Here is an 18,467-nt window from a genome sequence, read left to right on the forward strand (position 1 = left end):
TTCCCATATGCTCCCCCGTACTGGAAAAATATAGCCAGATGCCAGAGAAGAGGGCCTATAATAAATCGATTAAAAATTGTTCGATATACGACATATCAATTCAATCAGTACAAAATTGTTCTAGTCATTGTGGGCTATGACGTTAGAATGTGGGAAGTTGGATGAAGGCACATGTATCAAATGCCAAGAGCTAACCGAAAAGGAACGCCGGGTGGACCGGGCCATCATCATCTTCTTCGTCTGTCTCAACAGGACTGTCCTCTTCCTCTTCTGGGTTAACATCATCCTTCAGCTGAACAGGATTACCATTTCCATCAACATAGTCACACCCCCATCTAAGTCGACCATGCGGTCGTAAGTCCGGACGTATAAAGTGCTGCAATTTGTATTCATACGCCCTTTTCGTGAAGAGGGGCATTTCACAAGATTGAACATGCGCATCCCGAGCATGAATTCGAGCAAATGTTATTCCATGCATTCGGGGATTAGGCAAATCCTTGAGTTGAGCCCACTTGCGGCGCCCTGTTTTGAGGCCAAAGTCATCTGATATCACATAGATGACCTTCATATCAACTGCAGACTTCTGGTCAATGCAAATAAACTCGCAATCGTATCCTTCAAATGACTCAGAGTCGACTTTCTGAGCAATCTCCCAGATGTCCTGGACAGTACCGTCTAGCTCGCCAGCTTTCCCGGTCTTCCATGGAATGAATCCACAGTTCTTGTCTCCTGTCTCGTGGTATTCATCCAGCCCACCGTCAAAGGTTTTGATCTCGGCTCGAATCTCCCGATCTTGATCTTTGATAAGATGATTTGTGAGATAGAATGCGGGCAGCCAATCATTTCGATAGAGTGATGCTGTTTGCCACTCAGGAAAGCTATAGCAGAATGGCTGATCTGGATGGCATAGGTTCTCCTCTTCAATAATCGGATAAGAATCGTGAGACCTGTCCGACGTGGGCTCGCTTTTCATCCCCGCTTTGATCAGTATATCTAGCGTTGTTCGTGATGCGATCCCAACTGACTTGTTGTTAGATGAGACCTCCACAAAAGATGGCGCTGAAACATCTGAGATAGGCTCAAGCAACAAATGCAAAAATGGGGATCTCTCGCAGAATTGCAAGGCATGGGGTTGATAATAAGACAACCAAAAGACCACCAAGTCTCGGCGGGATCTGATCCCATGTTGATCCCATGGTATTAGCTCAAATGTCATATTTGGCTCCCTTGGCTCGCCAAGCTCGCTTCCGTCGGTTTCACTTGACTTGAACATTACGCTTTCCTTTCTGACAGCCTCACAGATAAATGAGGTAGTCTGGCAGATTTGGTCAGGGGTTGCGTGAAATAGGAGGAATATGACGAGATGCTCTTCACAAGGAAAGTCCTTCCACAACGTATGTTGAAGACATTGTGCATCTCCTATGCGGGAGACGATGTCGGTTGCCACTTCAACTGGGAGCCTAGAAAGAGCTGCAACCATAGCCTCCAAATGGGATTCCCATCCAAGCGTGGTTTTTACATCAGTCGAAAGTACCGGGCGATCAGGGTCATGGATCTCGAGTCCCGGCCTTTCCCATATCGATCTTTCGGATAGATAGCCACGACGGTGGGGCTTTGCATCATCTGTGACTGGCATGGATTTCCATTTGTGTTCAAATTTTGCAAACATCTGGGAAATGTGCTGACCCGTGCAGTTCTCTCGCCGCGCCCAAACGGAAATACCGTCTGGAGTGGATGGCTTTTCGTTCAGTGAGATTAAAATCGCCGACAGCGTTGATTCTTCGCCTGGGCGGAGCTTTCCGGTCAATTGTCTTTTGGAAAGCTCATCTGCAACTAAGAATTTGGAGTGGCCTGACTGGTACGCAAGGATCGCAAGAGCATACAAGTTGGCTTGGCTATCCCGATGTGAGCCTTGTCGAGCCATGGATGCAAGCAGGGATATGGATGGTGTGAATGTTTGAACATTGTTCCCCCTAGTCGAGGGGGTTGGTTGTGTTGGAGGCTTCCCTCGCATCGAAGAGTGTGCAGCGACTCGCTCATCGGGGCGCAATCGCTGCACGAGCTCGTCCCTGCTCGGGTTGTCCAATTCCGCCAAGATTATAAGCGGCCATGTTTGGTCGTCGATATTTCTGAAGGACTTCACTCTTTCGGCGAGGGTCGGTTTCTGATCAGCACCCTGGGCCATTTTCATGGAGTCCGGTCACGGCTATGTCACGAACAAACAGGCTATAAAGCTCGAATGTGGAGAATTCTGCCACATGGCGGCTCGGTAGGCCCGTCGCTCCCGACTATAATGATGTCATCCCGAGGCTAGAAAGTTTCCCCGGATACACAAGTTCTATATATGGTCGAGAGATAGTCTTGTGTAGAGACAACTTGCAGCCGGTTGTCGTATGTATATAATTTAGAGTTTAAGCAATCATCAATCTCAGAAGGTATACATATCTTGAGAAGTTAGTTTGTAGAAATCTGCGTTTGAGTAATTTCAGCCCCAAAGAGGGCAATTCATTATTTCATCAGTCTAATGCTATTTATGGGTGTATGTAAAATGTCAGATATAAAAAAAGGAGGCAGAAAACATAAAGACAAACTTCAACACTAGACCCGCTAGTGTGGAGCATCAGGTTGTAACTTTGTATCATATATCCTGAATTAAGGATCAACACACTGCACATGTTATAGCGCTGCCTGCACATGTTATAGCGCTGCGTTGAGCTCCTGCATGAACGCAGTCTCGACAACCTTCTTGTCCACACGCGGATTGGAAGCGTGCCGGCGGTTTCAATTGGGCAATAAGAGCCTAGGAGCAGGACGCGGTTCGAGAATCTCGGCCCATTCAAAATCCAAGACGACCACATTCTGACTCTCAAATTTGTAGAATAGGTTCCGGACGGCTTCATCCCGATGTAGGACTCCTAGAAGATGCATTGCCGAGAGTGATTCCTTCGTCTTAGCTGTCATCGCTTCCTGGTTCGAATCTGTAAGAACTTCGCCTAGGTACTGGCCACCGGGGCTCAATAGTATCATATGTGTAAGATAACAAATTCCCTCGTAGCTGTACGGATGAGTCAGATCAATGCTTCCTAGATGGAGTGGGACGCTGACGCCCTGGATGGGACGCAGCCTGTCGTAGATGCGGAGCTCACAGAAGCGGACCCACTGTGGGGTCCCGTGATTGGGACCCCATTAAGGCGGTCTCTATTGGCAGATTTGTAAAGACCAAAAGACATCAAAAGAAAACATAAGCGGCTAACTATTCTTTTATTAGTGAAACTTAACCACAAAGAATACCACTGTTGTAGTGCCAGATATTTGCCATGTTGCCCTCAATTCCAACATCCACTGTCCCGTGGTGAAAATTTATAGCCGTGCCAAGACCACCCACCGGTTCCAATCTATCCCACCTCGGATTTACGGTGATAATGCGGGACATTTGACATTAAGAAGTACACAAAGAAGTGTCCCACACGCGCCAAAGATTATGCTTTGCAACCCCACACCCCATATACCCCGAAGCCATGCCTTAAATATGAATTCTACATCGATCGGACCTACTTAAATCACTGTTCTTTTTTAATTGAGTATCCCTATCACCCAAAATGCCTTCCTGGACGCACCTTGTTCGTTTCATCGCTGTCGAGGACAGCCAAGTTCACCTCGGCCAATTGATCGATACGACCCGCGATGTTGGACGCGATAGTGTCGACGGAGTGGATATCGCCGTCAAGGTCATTGAGGGTACTATCTTTGATGGGCGTGTTACCGAAGACATCTTGCATGTGAAACAGGCAGGTACTCCTTCATAATGTACTTGATCCTTCGCTTATACTTACATTAATTACAGCTGCTTGCGCCTATCACACAAGAGCAATGCAGCTACATCCGTTGTCTAGGGCTCAACTACATGGACCACGCACAGGAAGCCAATATGCCACTCCCCAAAGCGCCAATTCTTTTCACTAAGCCCCGCACTGCCCTTGCTGGCCCTTATCCGGCCACTATCAACATCCCCAAGTGTGCACAGGATGAAACCAGTGACTACGAGGCCGAGTTGTGTCTGGTAATTGCAAAGACTGGTAGAGATATCCCCGAAGAGGAAGCTCTTGACTATGTTTTGGGTTATGCTGCATCCAATGATGTCTCTGCTCGCACTCTACAGTTTGCCACAGCGCAGTGGTCTTTCTCTAAGGGGCTCGACGGAAGCTGTCCTATTGGTAAGCATTGACGTGGCTCTTCACATAGGTTTTTGCTAATGTCAGTGGCAACAATAGGTCCCGTCCTGGTAGCACCTTCTGTAATTGTAGACCCCCAAGCCCTGTCAATCAAGGCCATCCATAACGGCACTATCGTTCAAGATGGACAGACTAAGGATATGATTTTCAGCATCAAGCAACAGATCTCATATCTCTCGCAGGGTACCACACTGGAGGCTGGGACACTGTTTCTGACTGGAACACCTGCGGGCATTGGATACTTCCGGGAGCCAAGAGTGGTTCTCAAGGATGGCGATGAGATTTCTGTGAAAATTGATCAGATCGGCACACTTGTTAACAAAGTCCGTTATGAGAGTCGGTAAATCATGCATTATAGAGTTACCTTTACATACACATGCTCAACCCATCTTCCTGTGTTTGCTTCATTGATATATTGTAAAAGCTTTAGGTAGTCAACGAAATTGTGTGTTGCAGAGAGAACCCAAGGAAGGCGGCTCGGAACTCTTATTGTTTTAAACTCACAGCAGATATTGAATACAGCATACAGAAATTCGAAAGATGCAAAACATTCGAAGTAATAACATAATTCCAAAAATATATCAGTGCAAGAACCAAGATGGCACTTCTGGCCCCCAGACAGCCAAAGACTCATCACCCGCAGGTCCATACCCTATCGGAGTTTGGTCATTCACCAAATCCCCATCAGCATAATGCTCAATCATGTTCCCTGTAGTATCCCACCAGTAGTCGAAGATCTGGCTACCAAGAATATGCCGACCAACTCCCCAGACAGACTTGTAATTTTTCTTTGCGAGCCATTGGTGGCCCAGCTTTTGTGTATCGAAGTCATGGACTTCGAATGAGCAGTGGTGTACGTGGGTAGTTAGGTTTGAGCTTATAAAGAATGAATGGTGGTCAACGTGCTGATCGCCGCGGTCAATGTGGGCAAATAGTGCGACGTTCTTTTTGATTCCTTCTACCTCGACGTAGAGAAAATCTGTTGGGACGATATTGAAATTCTTCGTGTAGAAGTCGACGAGGGCTTCGAACTGTGTAGTGCAGACGCCGTAGTGGCCGAGCTGGAGGACTTATTAGTGTCTTCAAATAGAACGGCGAGAAGGACGGCCCCGGGGAACGATACGGCTTACCTTATGAACTCCGGCAGGACCGGGTTGGAACCGCTGGAACCTACGCGCTCTTGGTTTCTCAATCTCATAGTTGATCTCGAGCTTTTCTTGATATGACCTAGGGGTAGCTAGCGTTTGCCCGCAGAATAAGTTTATCGCAAATCCTTCGGGGTCTTCCACAGTCACTATGTAGCCTCCACCTGGGGCATCTGTGAGCTCCTGTATCTCGCCGGCTGTCGGTAGCTTTGTTGCCCTAAAGAGGATTAGCGTTAAACCATTGATTTTCTTTTATCTTCGATGTATTTTTGATATGACTCACTTCTCGAGATCTTGGTAAGATTCAACTTCAAAGGCACCGCCGAGGAACTTCTTCGGTCCTTTCTTCGCATAGTAAACATAGGGGTCCACTCCATAGCCCCGATACCAGATTTCATCATCAGTCTTCTTCGCAATAATCATGCCAAAATCTATAGAGGATTTAATGGGGATATCCAAGTCAAACAGGAACAAGTGGAATACCTTCGAGGAAGATAGTGATCTCGTCTAGATCGGGGTGTTGGTAGCGCATATGTGCCAGCTTAACTAGACGGATCTGAGAGTCCGTCTTGATTCCGCATCTCTCACGCCATGCCTCTACACCTTCAGAATCAGGTCCGATCGCGATAATGTCCGCGATAGAGGCACCGTGGTTTGCTTGGATTGTCTAGTGCACTGGGTTAGTGGTGAAATCTAAAAGTGAATAAGACATACCATGTTTATTATTTGCGTCCAATCTGTCTGGCCTTAGCCTGGTCTGGGAAGTTTATAACTACAAATTGACATTTTATATTCTCTTTCTGGTTTACATGCCTAATCTGACGCGTGACTCTGTCCCACATGACCCCTCAAAGCCAAGTTCCCCCAGATGTCTCCGCATCCCCACACCTTTCCCGGGACATTCCCCAGCCTCCACAAGTGGGTTTATCCGGAAATACGGATAACATCCACATATGAGATGTAACTCATTTGAACGGACGTCACACTATTAATGTATAACAGAACAACAAAACTGTTAACCCAGCCGAGTTCTTTTACAATGTTTACCTGTAGGACTGAAATAGTTACTACTTTGTGTTTGGATACACAACAAAGCAGTAAAATGGTCAATGACGAGTATTTGACTACCGATGTGGTCATCTGTGGCTGTGACCCAACTGGGGCAATGTTGTCTGCGTATCTCGGGCATATGTCCACTCCGCACATTGTCCCCACTGATCCGCGAGGGATTGCGCTAGACGAGGATGGCATTCGGATGCTACAGGATATTGGCATCTATGACCAGATTTAGTCTGACATTGGCACTTGTAAGGATCGTCTGGAATATTTTGTCTGCCTTTGCTAAATGAGATACCAGGCATGCGTAAATTCGGTTGGTGCTGATGGAAAAACTGGCTTTACTAGGAAGAGTTTCCTGGAGCCTTTGGGTATTCATATGGAACAGGTGCATCACTAAGTCATGCTTTATTTCCTCTGTAGATCATTCTACGATAAAACCTGGGTAGCACTGAACTGGGATATTTCACTCCCCACGGAGAAGACGCCTCCCGAATTCCCTCTATGGAAACAGGGATGCACCCCTCAGCAAGCCAACGACCTCTTCTTCCCAGAGAACTTCAGGTTGGTCAAACCCCCGCCCTGCTGTATGTGGTCGTTTTGGGGCAGTAACAAATGAGCTATTTTTTATATCCGTCAGGAAGAATCAATTCCTTACGAACTAGTGCCCAGTGCCAATATTTGCAGCACGCGTCGAGTCAGAGCTCATGCAGTGCAGCAGTATCTATTCTGAGTCTACCTAAACAGCTAGTATTACTGTACCCCTCCTCAATTACATATCAAGCCAACCTCCCTCCTCTCTTCTCTTTTTTACCCTTTTCTATCTTCTATTACTCGCTCCTCCGAGCCCTGCCTTCAGACCCCTTCAACACAACCTCCATCGAAAACTACAAAATGGCCCGGGTCTCTACCTCGCACCAACGTATATTTTAATTCAGTAGGCTAACAAACTCCCCAGAACCAAATTCATGTTGGACCCTGCCACGTCCATAACAGAATGCGATTGAAGAAGCCACACCTTAAAGACAATCCCCCAAACCAGCAATGTCTTCTATGTGATCGGTATTTCTGTGTCGACCACAAGGGGAAGGAGGACGGCGTCTGTGAGATCAACCATGAAACATATTATCGCAACCATCCGGCGGCACAGAACTATTTGTATCGGACGTATGAGGACTGGAAGAAAGATTATGAGGAGATGATGGCTGATGAGATGTCGGGGAATGAGGGGTGATTTGTGGGCAGAACAGAAAGCGAGTCCCTAGGCAGACAAGTGGGTATCTCAAAAAGCCACCAATTTGACATACTTACGGGCGACTAAGTGTGCCACCCGTGACTTAATTATTATTATTGGCCTATACTACCGTCCGCTTTTGTCGCCGCCTTCTCGAAGCATATATGCTAATTTCAATTTATCTCCTTTCATTTATAAAGAAAGCGATCGTATCTGTTAGAATCTACGATCTAGTATATGATATCATAAAGTATGATACCTATATATTATAGAAAGTATGAAACTATAAAGAGGGGGGAATTGGAGAGAGGGACTATAGAAGGCTACTATAGAGAGCGGTTATGTGACTACTAGGAGATTTAGAAGTCGGGGTACTCGGCCCTTCGCTCCCGCCTAATAACCTGGGGGCCGAGTACTTTAGAAATCATGGCCTTTTCCCTGGTTTTTTTTTACTACTTTTTTCTATAGCTTTTATACTACTTATTATCTGTTTTTTGAAAAAGAAAAGTAAACTAGTTCAACACTAATTGATTTAAAGATGGAGCATATACTTGTAAATTATCAATTAAATGGTAGGCAAGTTGTACAATTCTGACTGTATACTCAGGAAGTGAGGGTGGATGACTAAATTACTGCTAGCAATATTAACCAATAATAATTGAGTCGCGGGTGGCACACTTAGTCACCCGTACATAATCCTTGTCTTTCTGCTTCAGCGCAGGTATTGGAGAACCTTTAAAGTACAGAATTACTCCCGGTGAACATGGATACCGATCTCCCACTATAAAATCTAGACTGAATTACTTCGTTGAAGGGATGTAGGTAATCTATCCCAAGGTGGATAATGCTACTGCCGAGTCTAGTTTCATCATTGGGGGTTTGCCTCTACCAAGGGGTATGATCTATCACAGAGCGTAAAGCAAAGAGCTCTGGTTAGACAGGCTGAGTATTGTGATAAGTAGGTTCATAAGTAGTTTAGTAAGTAATATAATGTAGGTCACTATTTGCAATGTATGGCACCGAGGAGGTTCCCATGTCGGGAAGCGGCAGAAGAGAGTGATTTGACAGATTATCGAGGCCCACTCAGCTCTGGGGCTTGAGTTGTTTGCTATTTTATGGAAAATTCTAGTTTCCTGGATCGCCAATTTGCTTGCAAGACAGTGCAACGTTTTATGATTATAGTGCGTCGCGAAACTGGTGCGACCACCTGCACTCTTTGATTGACAGTGTGGCCCCAGCACCAAGATACACTGGTCTATTTTAAGAGTATTTCCGGACCACCCTTGTCAATTGGACGCGTATTGCTTCTTACGTCGATAACGTATTAGTTACCATCATGTATTCCCTTATAAAATAAATACATCCGACGCCTCCAAAACAGCCTTCCTCCGGAGGTGCATCTTACTACAGCTAGAATGAGATTCAATATACATCGCTCTAGTAAATACGAGTGCTATGTTTTATTTACATCTCTCTCAGTTGTCGGAGGTTTTTCCTTTGTCTCCACGTTTATTGCTTGTCCTTGCCCAGTGACCCTTTTCCTCTTAGACTAAGACTCATTGTTCACTTTGTCTTTATAGTCGTCCTTTACATAGAATTCATTAAAACAATGGTATTGCTAAGCTTTCAATTTGGGATCCCATAAATATAAAGCCAGGCACCAGAAAACATCGTTTTCAACTCTATCAAATTCGTAAGCTGCTGAGTATTAATTCAGACCTTTTCTCTTCTCCCATCTAACCCGCTCTCCAATCCCTACTAACAATGTCTTGGTACTCTCCATGGGAAGAAAAAGGCCGAAGGCTACGAAAATGGATCGACCGCGACCATGAACCAGGATGCCCATACCCGATATCCACATTTGCTGTAACATATAAGCCTCCACATCGGGACTATGCCGTCGCCCACGAATATGGATGGTTGGATCCAACGTGGGACCGTTTTATGTACCCTATTGATCTATCGGACGACCTTAATTACATACATATCGAGGGTCTACGAGGCCCACCGGTGGGCTGGGAAGGACGCACTGGACAAGGGGTAGTGTTCCTTGACTGGATCCGCCGATCTAGGCGAAGTACTGCTCCACACATATCGGAATTTACTAAGGCTGCCTATGAGATGGAATTCCCCCTTGAAACCCTGAGATATGTATTTGTGACTGACATTTCCGAAACTGACACAGTGCAACTTGTTCGCGATGAACTGTATAGATCTCAAGGGCTTCAATACCCTAACAATAACTTGGAGACCTGGACGCCTGGACCTGAGTATGATGCTCTGCTGGGTACTCCAATAGGTAAGACCGTTGCCGCCTTTGTTTTGTGTGCGTGGGGCCAAGGTATAAAGAGAATCGCAAGGATTGTTACTTTCCACGATGGTCAACACCTTCAGCGGTTGAACATGCGATTTGATATTGAGGTCATTCTGAGGTAGGGATCTCATCCAAGACTTATCCTGGTATATGGGTCACTACAGTTACTCTTCTTTTTAATGTAGTTTTGCTGGCATTATGATATCTTTTTTTTGAACAAACATACCTTTGTTGATTTCAATCAGCCCGGCTCGGGTGTGGTTGTCGATGGCTCGTCGCAAGATGGCTTCGAGGGATCGAACATGATCTGCGGACTATTCTTCTATGCTTCGAGATGTATGGTCAGAGAAAAGGGGGAAAAGATTTCATCTTGCTGATTCGTATTGTAGCTTATACATAGTTGCTAGGTCCCCTGGAATTATATTCCTCAACCAGCACTATCGCTTTAGCTTCTGCAGTGTGGACTACGACTAACTTTCGCCCTCCTTGCTGGCATCCACATAGGCCGCAACACCATCTTTATCCGCCAGATCACAAGCCCACTGGACCATCATAGACCCAGCTCCACGCCGTTGATAATCAGGAAGAGTGCCAATTGAATCCAGATCTTTTTTTATAAATTTCGGATGTCAGTCACAATTTCGTCCATTGTAAATTTCCATGAGATCTTGCGTTATTCATGCCCCAAGGTTGGGTTGAAAAGTGAAAAAGTACAGTTTAGCTAATTCTCGTTAAATCGAAGCCCCAGTACCTCGTAGTACGAGACACTTATATATTTAGTTTACATACAAATTGATCCTCTTCACCCCAAGAGGGAGGACTTGAATCCCCGCTACTTTCGGAGAGCGCGCTGCTAAGAGATGATATACGAGCATGCCAAGTTTCCTTACCTGGTAAAAGCATTTCTCTGATACAGTCGATGGCAACCAAACCGCCAGGCAAGCGCGTACCTTGGCTGAACATGAAATTTACCCAATTTTCCACGTCAGCATAAAATGTGGTTGCTGCAAGGAGACCTCCGCAAAGCCCGTAAAGCCCAAAGCCCAAGCCGCCCCAACCCACTAATAGGCTGGGTTTTGACCGATGGGCCGTGAGCCCGGGGGTGAAAGCCCACTAGGCTTTTAATGGGGGCCTAATGGGGCCTAATAAGCACTAAACAATCACATTCCGAAAAACGTGACTTTTTTAATTACCCTATGTTTAGACACCGTTTCTAGCCCTTATCTCGAGGTAATATTTTATTCTTCTAATCACTTGGTTGGATTTATATCACATTTAAAAACGCGAGATAACGCGTTATTTAGACATTTATAAAGTCTAGAGATTCACTTAGAAAGTAGTAGAGCTCCCGTATAACTAAATCCTAGTTATAACCTTGCCAAGCGCCCAACACTACACTCCGTGTATGTTAAGGGGGGGGGCATACCAATCACCTTAATTTAGGATTGAAGTAGGAGGCTGTAGCTGAGGCGAGGCATGAAGGGAGGTATCTTGAGTATATAGAGAACTAGAGTGTCAGGTGATAGAACGACACCTAGGTGCGTGACGTTGAGATTAGTGAGCCACCCGCGATATTTCCGGACAAACAATTTTCCTGGCTCAAGTCGGGTCCGCTGTTTACAACAATGTGGCCAGCGAAAAAGAAAACCAAAAACATACAACAGTGAGGATTCGCTGGTGGTCACCCACCCAACTACTAACTCACCGGCGTGTGGCTTAAGTACGGCTGAGCGGACGGGAAGCCCTGTTTTCCACACCCTATGGTCGTATGTACAGGATATAATACTGGAGAGAATTATAGAATACACAGTATTAGGTAGTGAGAGAATAGGAGGGCGAACGCTGGTCAATGTAAAGCCTCTGGGGGGAGTAGGTTAGACAGTTAAGATGGCCTAATACTAGTAACAAAGTTGATGCTTAATTTTCTTTATGTAGACTGTTGTTATTCATGTAAGGCTAGGTAATTTATCTATGTCTTGCGAAATTCCGTTTCTACGAAATACCCAATCTATCTTTTCAGGTCGTTGTGGATATAAATGGACGTCAAAGAGAAACCAAAAAATTCAAAAGAAAGAAAAGCAAAAACATACAACTGACTGGTTGGGACGCGAACCACTTAGTATCAATAGCACACTATTATTATATCTTCAAAATTAAGGCCCATTATCCCAGGTTTCTGAAGTATTTCCGTTATCGAGGCCTCTCATTATGCTGTCAAAGAAAGCCAAATCGACACCCTGGAATGCCCAGTCGTCCACTCCGGCAGTTAGCTCAGGATCCTGATAGTCCTGCAGGAGGGTATCAGAAACGGTATCCTGATATCGCGATGTGAGCTGGGCAGGCAGGCCATTAAAACTATCGACAGAGGTGCAATCCGCTTCGGCCATTGAGCTGGGAAATGCATTTCCATCAAAGCGGCCAGAGCCAAGATCACGCACTGCAGCTTCCGAGCTCTCGGCGTTATGCATACCAATCAGCGGAGCGTAGGGTTGGCCATTACTTATAGGAGGTTGTGCGTTGACCATTTCCCTGGAAACAACGCCATGACGGGCAATTCTGACGATGCCAAAGTAAGGTATTTGCACCCGAACAACGCCGTTGTCGTTTTCGTTTGACTGTAACACTGCGCTTTCTGGTGTCTGAACGCTGACGCTCTCCGTACTGACGCCATCTGCTGTTTCGGAATCGATGGCCAGCAACTTATACAATAAGTCCGCACTTTGGGCACTTAGAGTATCTCCGTTAACGCGACTGATTTGTTCCATGTTCACCTGCGCCTGCTCTATCATGGCCCGATCACTAAGATATTGGTGAGCTAAGAGGTTGGTGGTCTGTGAAAACCGGTGGCTGTCGAGATGTGCCAGAAGTAGTGTAATGGCGGCCATGAGTGCGAAAAAGTCAACTGTCCGACAGCAGAACTTATTCTTGTTGTAGCCACGAAACATGATAAATCGCAAGAGAACCTCCCTCGATGCATTCACGCAGGTCATTCTGGAATATTCGTACTTCCGTTCAGGTGATGAACGAAGCATATAAGGCAGATGGAGCTGATTAAGCAAGTTATAATGATACAACTGGTTGAACAGACGTCCCATATCGAAAAAGAGAGCCTGTGGGTCATCATCCGTGACACTGTCTAGGTTTGGCATAAGCCACCATTTGCTGGGCATGCTTCTACCCGCTTTCTGTAACTCCAAGTCGAGGTGTTGTGTTAGGACAAAGTCATTAGCGCACGGGTCAGACTCGTTGCGCTCCAATAAGCGAGACGCGAGAGTACAGTGCATCCGCTCGAGGCGGCCCATAGGGATATCATCTCTGAATGATATACCAGTGCCCATGCTCTGATCAAAGGAGCCTTGCGTAAGACCTAGCATGAGACACAAATTACGGTCGCGGGAGACAATTCGAAACCACATGAACTGTGGATGAGCTTTCGTTTTGTGGACAAGAACCTTGTATTTTGCTCGGCTTTGACTTTGGTGAATGTTCATCATTTGCGCAATAGCCATAGCCCTCCGGTTGGCCATCCAGCTTCGTCGTAGATTCCCACCATCGTGGTAGTACATGCTCTCCATCATAACACACTCCAGTCCTTCAATGCTACCAAAAAGCTCGTCGTTTGTTGTGACCAAATTAATAGCAGTTCCTGCTAATCGTTCCATCAGGGCGTGGAGTGATTCCGCCAAGCCATTTATCGCCCCAAGAAGATTAGGGTGGAGATGCTGCAGGAAAGTAGCAATGTAAAGCATATGCCTTGCGATCAGCACCGGATGCGAGCTTGAACTAGGTATTTCGAGTAAACTGCCTGGCGATTTGAGGCCGTTCTGCTGGAGGACAGAATATGGAGCGCTTAGCATCTCATAAAAAAGTATGGATTTTCTACCGCAGGCATTGTTTATCATCTCGATAACTTGTCGTGAGGGCAATGACTCGTGCAATCTTTGAGATAGTTTTTTATATCTCCCCTCAGCTTCAGCTGGGCCATGATCCTGATAAAATAAGTGACCGTTCATCGTACACTGAACTTCCAAAAAAACATATACGTACATCCGAAGGAGTGCATAAAGACAAGAAACGTGAAGATTCTTGGCCTATTGATGCAAGATCTGGAGTAGGAATTCTATGACTAGGTGTCGGAATTTCGCTAGTTGCAGGTACTCCTACTCCCTTATCACGGTCCACTTTCCTGCTCAGTTGCTCAACCAAGGCCTCAACCCTCGCAACACGATCTTTATCTTTACCGCTCGTGTGGCGTCGTCCCTTCCTTTCGAGATATCCTGGGTTCTCAAACTCAAACTCCTGGCTCACGCATTTGGACCCTCGCCGTTGGCAGGCGATGCAGATGGTTTCGGCATCGGCTGGAGAGCTGGGGTCTACATACACACATTTCATCTTGCGCTTTTTGCACTCCCAGCAACTCTTAGTCCCTTTGCGGATCTTCCTCCGCTTCGCCTCTGATTCGGCAATAATATCGCAGTCCATATCCGCGTCCATGCACAAAGTCAGTCAGTCACGGTGTTTCGGCTGCGGAGGCCGTAAAAGATGAAAGGTAAACAGAGCGATCGGACCGCCGGGGAAATTACTGGGACAGCTGACTCAGCGAATGTCATTCGACCGCAAAATGCAACATGCGGCGGACAAAAGCCCTATCCCGAGTCCCACTGTACGGTCGAAACGTGCTACGGGCCAGTGACTGTTTACTTACTCGTTCTTCCGGGGAAATGTCTGGAAGAAGCTCTGCCAGGGACAGGCTCAAATTCGGCCGACATTTGTAATACATGCTTTTCAAAAGTACTAAGTAAGTTCTAAAAAGCCTCGTCTCCATGTGAAACTATTATTATTTAGTTCAATTTGTCCTGTCGTGTCGAGGCCATTATTCCTCTACAATTACCGACCGGTAACACTCCGTTATTAACGGAAATGATTTCAACATTCGACGTGGAAAAGAAGCGGCAGAACGGAGAATCGAGTGTGCAGTCATCAATAACCAACACTCCTTCTGCGGCCGATTCAGAGAGCGACAATCACAGTGCCCCATATAACCAAGATACTTCTTACCGACCGAAAAAGGTAGACGCCGAAGAACTGGACCTGAACGACGAAGCACAGTATCCTCATGGCCTCAAGCTACTCATCGTTGTCGGAGCTCTTGGTATGAGCATCTTTTTAGTTGCCCTCGACATGGTATGTCTCACAGTGCCTCAGTGAGGAGAGGAGCGCCTCCTCAAAGTGCAACCACTATCTAATGTTAATGTGAAATAAATAGACGATTGTAGCGACGGCTATTCCAAAAATCACCGATCAGTTCCACAGCCTCGATGATGCCAGTTGGTATGGCTCGGCATTCTTGATGACTACTGGAGGCTTCCAGTCAACCTGGGGAAAAGTATACAAATTCTTCCCGCTGAAACTCTCGTTCCTGTTTGCTGTTTTCATTTTTGAACTTGGAAGCTTGATATGTGGTGTGGCTCCAAATTCCGTGGCACTGATTGTCGGTCGTGCAATTTCTGGTGTCGGTGCAGCTGGTATTGGGAGTGGAGTCTTCATTATCATCGCTTTCATTGCCAGTCCAAAAAGGCGGCCACTCTTCACCGGTATTATTGGCATGTCTTACGGTATAGCGTCGGTCGTTGGCCCCCTTGTTGGTGGTGCATTCGCCGATAAAATAACTTGGAGGTGGTGTGAGTACTTCTGCTACTCACTCGATCTACCGAAGTAGTTGTTCTTCACTCAATGCTGGACTTCGCTGACTTTTTCTTTTCCGTTTTTCATCTAGGCTTTTACATCAATTTGCCCGTTGGAGGCGTCGCAGCAGCTTCCATTATTTTCTTTTTCCATCCACACGACAGAGCTTCGACAACCAAGGCTACATTCAAGGAGAAGCTCCTGCAGATAGATCCTATCGGGACGATCCTTCTAATCTGTACCATCACTTCATATATCTTGCCACTGCAGTTTGGTGGACAGACAAAGGCATGGAACTCCAGCACTGTGATCGGTCTTCTTGTCGGCTTCCCTCTCATGATTGTTACCTTTGTGGTGTGGGAATGGTTCCAAGGAGAACGCGCTGCCTTTCCACCGCGCTTGATGTCGAACCGCCTCATCCTTGTGAATTCAATCTACGCGTTTGTTTTTGGGGGTTCGTACTTTATCATAGTCTATTACCTTCCTTACTACTTCCAGAGCGTTCAAAACGTCAGCCCTACTATGTCTGGTGTGCGAAACCTCCCTTTGATCGTCTCGATGTCGGTAGCTATCATTGTCTCTGGTGGCAGCATCACCAAAACTGGTCATACTGCTCCTCTTATGATTGTCGGTGGTGTCCTTGCAACCATCGGTTCGGGGCTGTTGTACTCGCTGGACATTGGTACAAGCACAGGCAAATGGATTGGATACCAAATCGTCGGCGGATTTGGATGGGGATTGGCCTACCAGGTTCCCATCAATGCGGTGCATGGTGCAGTGGTTCCCAATGATATTGCAACCGTGACGGGTGTTATTGTCTGTGAGTAGTTTGCCTACTACTTTGTCATTATCCGATAAAATCCTGTTAACACACCTCATCTGTCAGTCTTCCAAACTGTCGGGGGTGCAGTTTTCTTGGCTGCAGCGCAAGCTGCCTTCGTCAACCAGATTATCATCAAACTTGCCGCAACCGCACCGAGCATCAACTCAGCCTTAGTGGTCTCGACTGGTGCGAGTGAGCTGCGAGACGTCTTTACATCTGAGCAGGTGACTGCTATTTTGCCTGCTTACATGACCGGTCTCAAGCTCGCTTACGCCATTTCGATCGCTGCGGCGGGAATCGCTTTCTGTCTCAGCCCCTTCAACAACTTTAAGAAAATCGACGCCCACACAGTAACAGAAGGCTCTGAGAAAGCCCCCATCGGTGCTGCTGTGTAATCATCTTGCTCTTGTCTGGGTCTTTCTACTTTGTGTGGCATATTTAGATCAGTGTTTGAGGTGCCTCGTGTTTTTATCTGGGGATGGGTTTTTGCTCTAGAGTTCGCATCTTTTTTTTTCTGGACTTCCCGGTGTGTAATATGTAGTAGAATGCTTTTCGGGGCACTCTTTTTTCGATATTAGCTTCTTAACATCAATTGATTAATATAATTTCCCCAAAGCCCTTTCTTTCGGTGCAATGAAAATAAGCACAATATACTGCCCCTCTTTTGTCCAACAACGGCTGAATCATGGTGGAATGCCAAAGTAAGTCTTCAATTATTCAAGGATCGCGACGAGATAGGACGGAAATTTCAAAATCCTCGGACACTGCTTCCAGCTCCTCTAGGTCATAACATCATCCACCATTAATGTGGGATTACCACTCTAATACATACGTGGCAATCAAACTCGGAACGGCCGATTCAAACGATCGAGAGGTTGATGTCCTCAATTATCTCAACTACTCTTCTCAAATATCTCGCGGTCAGCTATCTAGGACTGGTGTTACTGGATTCATATAACTGTGTTTTTATATACAGCGTATTTGACAACGAGGGTTTATTGAAATGTATGGGGCGTTGTATATATTTACATATATCCAAGTGTTAGAGAATGTTATCTTGCCGAAGAGATAAAATATATCACATTTGTCATAGGAGAATCAAGGGGCCTAGCCAATATATCAGCAATTCTTTTCCATCCAAAGTTACCCATTATATTCGCTTTTCTACATGCTGTGGGAGAATTAATCCTTATTAGCATGATTTGCCTGATCGCCTTCAAGTAGGGCCTTCCCAGTTGTTTAAGGTTGTCCAACCGTATCTGGTCCAGCATGCCACGGCCCGCCAGACATGATCAACTGCCCCGCTTGACGAGCCTAATCAATTGGGAATGTCTCGGCCCATTAGTAGATGAAACCGACGCAGAACTGGCGTCGACAGTCGAAGAACGCAGCCTATCAATTCTCGGCACAGATTCGTTACCATTGCCTCGTGGCATTCTCGATGCCGCCAACAGGAAGCTTTTTCAAGATGCTGACCAAACGCAAAGTTCTGTGCGACTGCTCCCGGGCCCCCTTGATGCGGCTCTCGAGCCTTTCCCACTTCAGTACATGGGAAGCTGCTCGGACACAGTTTTTTCTCGAGTCCCATCCAGTGACCAGAGTATGAGTGGCCGCTTACAGCAGTGCCAGCATGCTTTGCAGTTGTTGGGTTTTCCTTCAGTCGACGCCTTTGCTCTTGAATACTATACAGCACGGTTCGAGCCCGGGTCGAGAAGATCAGGTGTGGAACAGCGCGAAGGTCTGAGTACGCTTGATCGTCTGGCCATGTTGTTGCAAAATGAGTCACCACAAGTGGGTGCTATGGACCCGGGTGGTTTACAACGGGATATCGGAAAGTCTGCTCGCGAACTTTGCATTGCAGAGCTGCGAGACTTCGACCACAAATTATACGATCCCGATAAAGCGGAACACCAAGTCAGTGAGGTCCTCCAGCTCGCAGTTCAATATGGACGGCTGACCATGGAACCTAATAGTTGCC

General features: G+C 46.3%; 9 protein-coding genes across 9 annotated transcripts; 6 read left to right on the forward strand and 3 right to left on the reverse strand.

Annotated features, from left to right (window-relative positions):
* Positions 1 to 190: 190 nt before the first annotated feature.
* On the reverse strand, positions 191 to 2,185 carry N7517_001143 (uncharacterized protein; the record flags this gene model as incomplete). The annotated part of the gene is made up of 1 exon (XM_056718873.1): positions 191 to 2,185. The coding sequence occupies one exon, from the start codon at positions 2,183 to 2,185 to the stop codon at positions 191 to 193; it is 1,995 nt and encodes a 664-aa protein (XP_056583008.1).
* Positions 2,186 to 3,599: 1,414 nt separating this feature from the next.
* N7517_001144 (fumarylacetoacetate hydrolase family protein) lies at positions 3,600 to 4,576 on the forward strand (the record flags this gene model as incomplete). Its single annotated transcript, XM_056718874.1, has 3 exons — positions 3,600 to 3,779; positions 3,845 to 4,214; positions 4,272 to 4,576. 3 exons carry the CDS (start codon positions 3,600 to 3,602, stop codon positions 4,574 to 4,576), a joined length of 855 nt encoding a protein of 284 aa, XP_056583009.1.
* Positions 4,577 to 4,813: 237 nt separating this feature from the next.
* On the reverse strand, positions 4,814 to 6,094 carry N7517_001145 (VOC family protein; the record flags this gene model as incomplete). The annotated part of the gene is made up of 5 exons (XM_056718875.1): positions 4,814 to 5,293; positions 5,363 to 5,594; positions 5,661 to 5,808; positions 5,861 to 6,044; positions 6,092 to 6,094. The coding sequence occupies 5 exons, from the start codon at positions 6,092 to 6,094 to the stop codon at positions 4,814 to 4,816; spliced, it is 1,047 nt and encodes a 348-aa protein (XP_056583010.1).
* Positions 6,095 to 6,479: 385 nt separating this feature from the next.
* On the forward strand, positions 6,480 to 6,668 carry N7517_001146 (uncharacterized protein; the record flags this gene model as incomplete). Its single annotated transcript, XM_056718876.1, has 1 exon — positions 6,480 to 6,668. One exon carries the CDS (start codon positions 6,480 to 6,482, stop codon positions 6,666 to 6,668), a length of 189 nt encoding a protein of 62 aa, XP_056583011.1.
* A 762-nt stretch (positions 6,669 to 7,430) lies between these two features.
* Positions 7,431 to 7,667, forward strand: N7517_001147 (uncharacterized protein; the record flags this gene model as incomplete). The annotated part of the gene is made up of 1 exon (XM_056718877.1): positions 7,431 to 7,667. One exon carries the CDS (start codon positions 7,431 to 7,433, stop codon positions 7,665 to 7,667), a length of 237 nt encoding a protein of 78 aa, XP_056583012.1.
* Positions 7,668 to 9,431: 1,764 nt separating this feature from the next.
* Positions 9,432 to 10,103, forward strand: N7517_001148 (uncharacterized protein; the record flags this gene model as incomplete). The annotated part of the gene is made up of 1 exon (XM_056718878.1): positions 9,432 to 10,103. The coding sequence occupies one exon, from the start codon at positions 9,432 to 9,434 to the stop codon at positions 10,101 to 10,103; it is 672 nt and encodes a 223-aa protein (XP_056583013.1).
* Positions 10,104 to 12,134: 2,031 nt separating this feature from the next.
* N7517_001149 (uncharacterized protein) lies at positions 12,135 to 13,838 on the reverse strand (the record flags this gene model as incomplete). The annotated part of the gene is made up of 1 exon (XM_056718879.1): positions 12,135 to 13,838. The coding sequence occupies one exon, from the start codon at positions 13,836 to 13,838 to the stop codon at positions 12,135 to 12,137; it is 1,704 nt and encodes a 567-aa protein (XP_056583014.1).
* A 1,063-nt stretch (positions 13,839 to 14,901) lies between these two features.
* On the forward strand, positions 14,902 to 16,884 carry N7517_001150 (MDR family MFS transporter; the record flags this gene model as incomplete). Its single annotated transcript, XM_056718880.1, has 4 exons — positions 14,902 to 15,165; positions 15,248 to 15,662; positions 15,758 to 16,486; positions 16,553 to 16,884. 4 exons carry the CDS (start codon positions 14,902 to 14,904, stop codon positions 16,882 to 16,884), a joined length of 1,740 nt encoding a protein of 579 aa, XP_056583015.1.
* An 874-nt stretch (positions 16,885 to 17,758) lies between these two features.
* Positions 17,759 to 18,446, forward strand: N7517_001151 (uncharacterized protein; the record flags this gene model as incomplete). Its single annotated transcript, XM_056718881.1, has 2 exons — positions 17,759 to 18,403; positions 18,429 to 18,446. The coding sequence occupies 2 exons, from the start codon at positions 17,759 to 17,761 to the stop codon at positions 18,444 to 18,446; spliced, it is 663 nt and encodes a 220-aa protein (XP_056583016.1).
* Positions 18,447 to 18,467: the final 21 nt, after the last annotated feature.

The sequence above is a fragment of the Penicillium concentricum genome (assembly GCF_028827145.1).
Source record: "Penicillium concentricum strain IBT 3081 chromosome Unknown utg000001l_segment0_segment0, whole genome shotgun sequence".
NCBI classification, from domain to species: Eukaryota; Fungi; Ascomycota; class Eurotiomycetes; order Eurotiales; family Aspergillaceae; genus Penicillium; species Penicillium concentricum.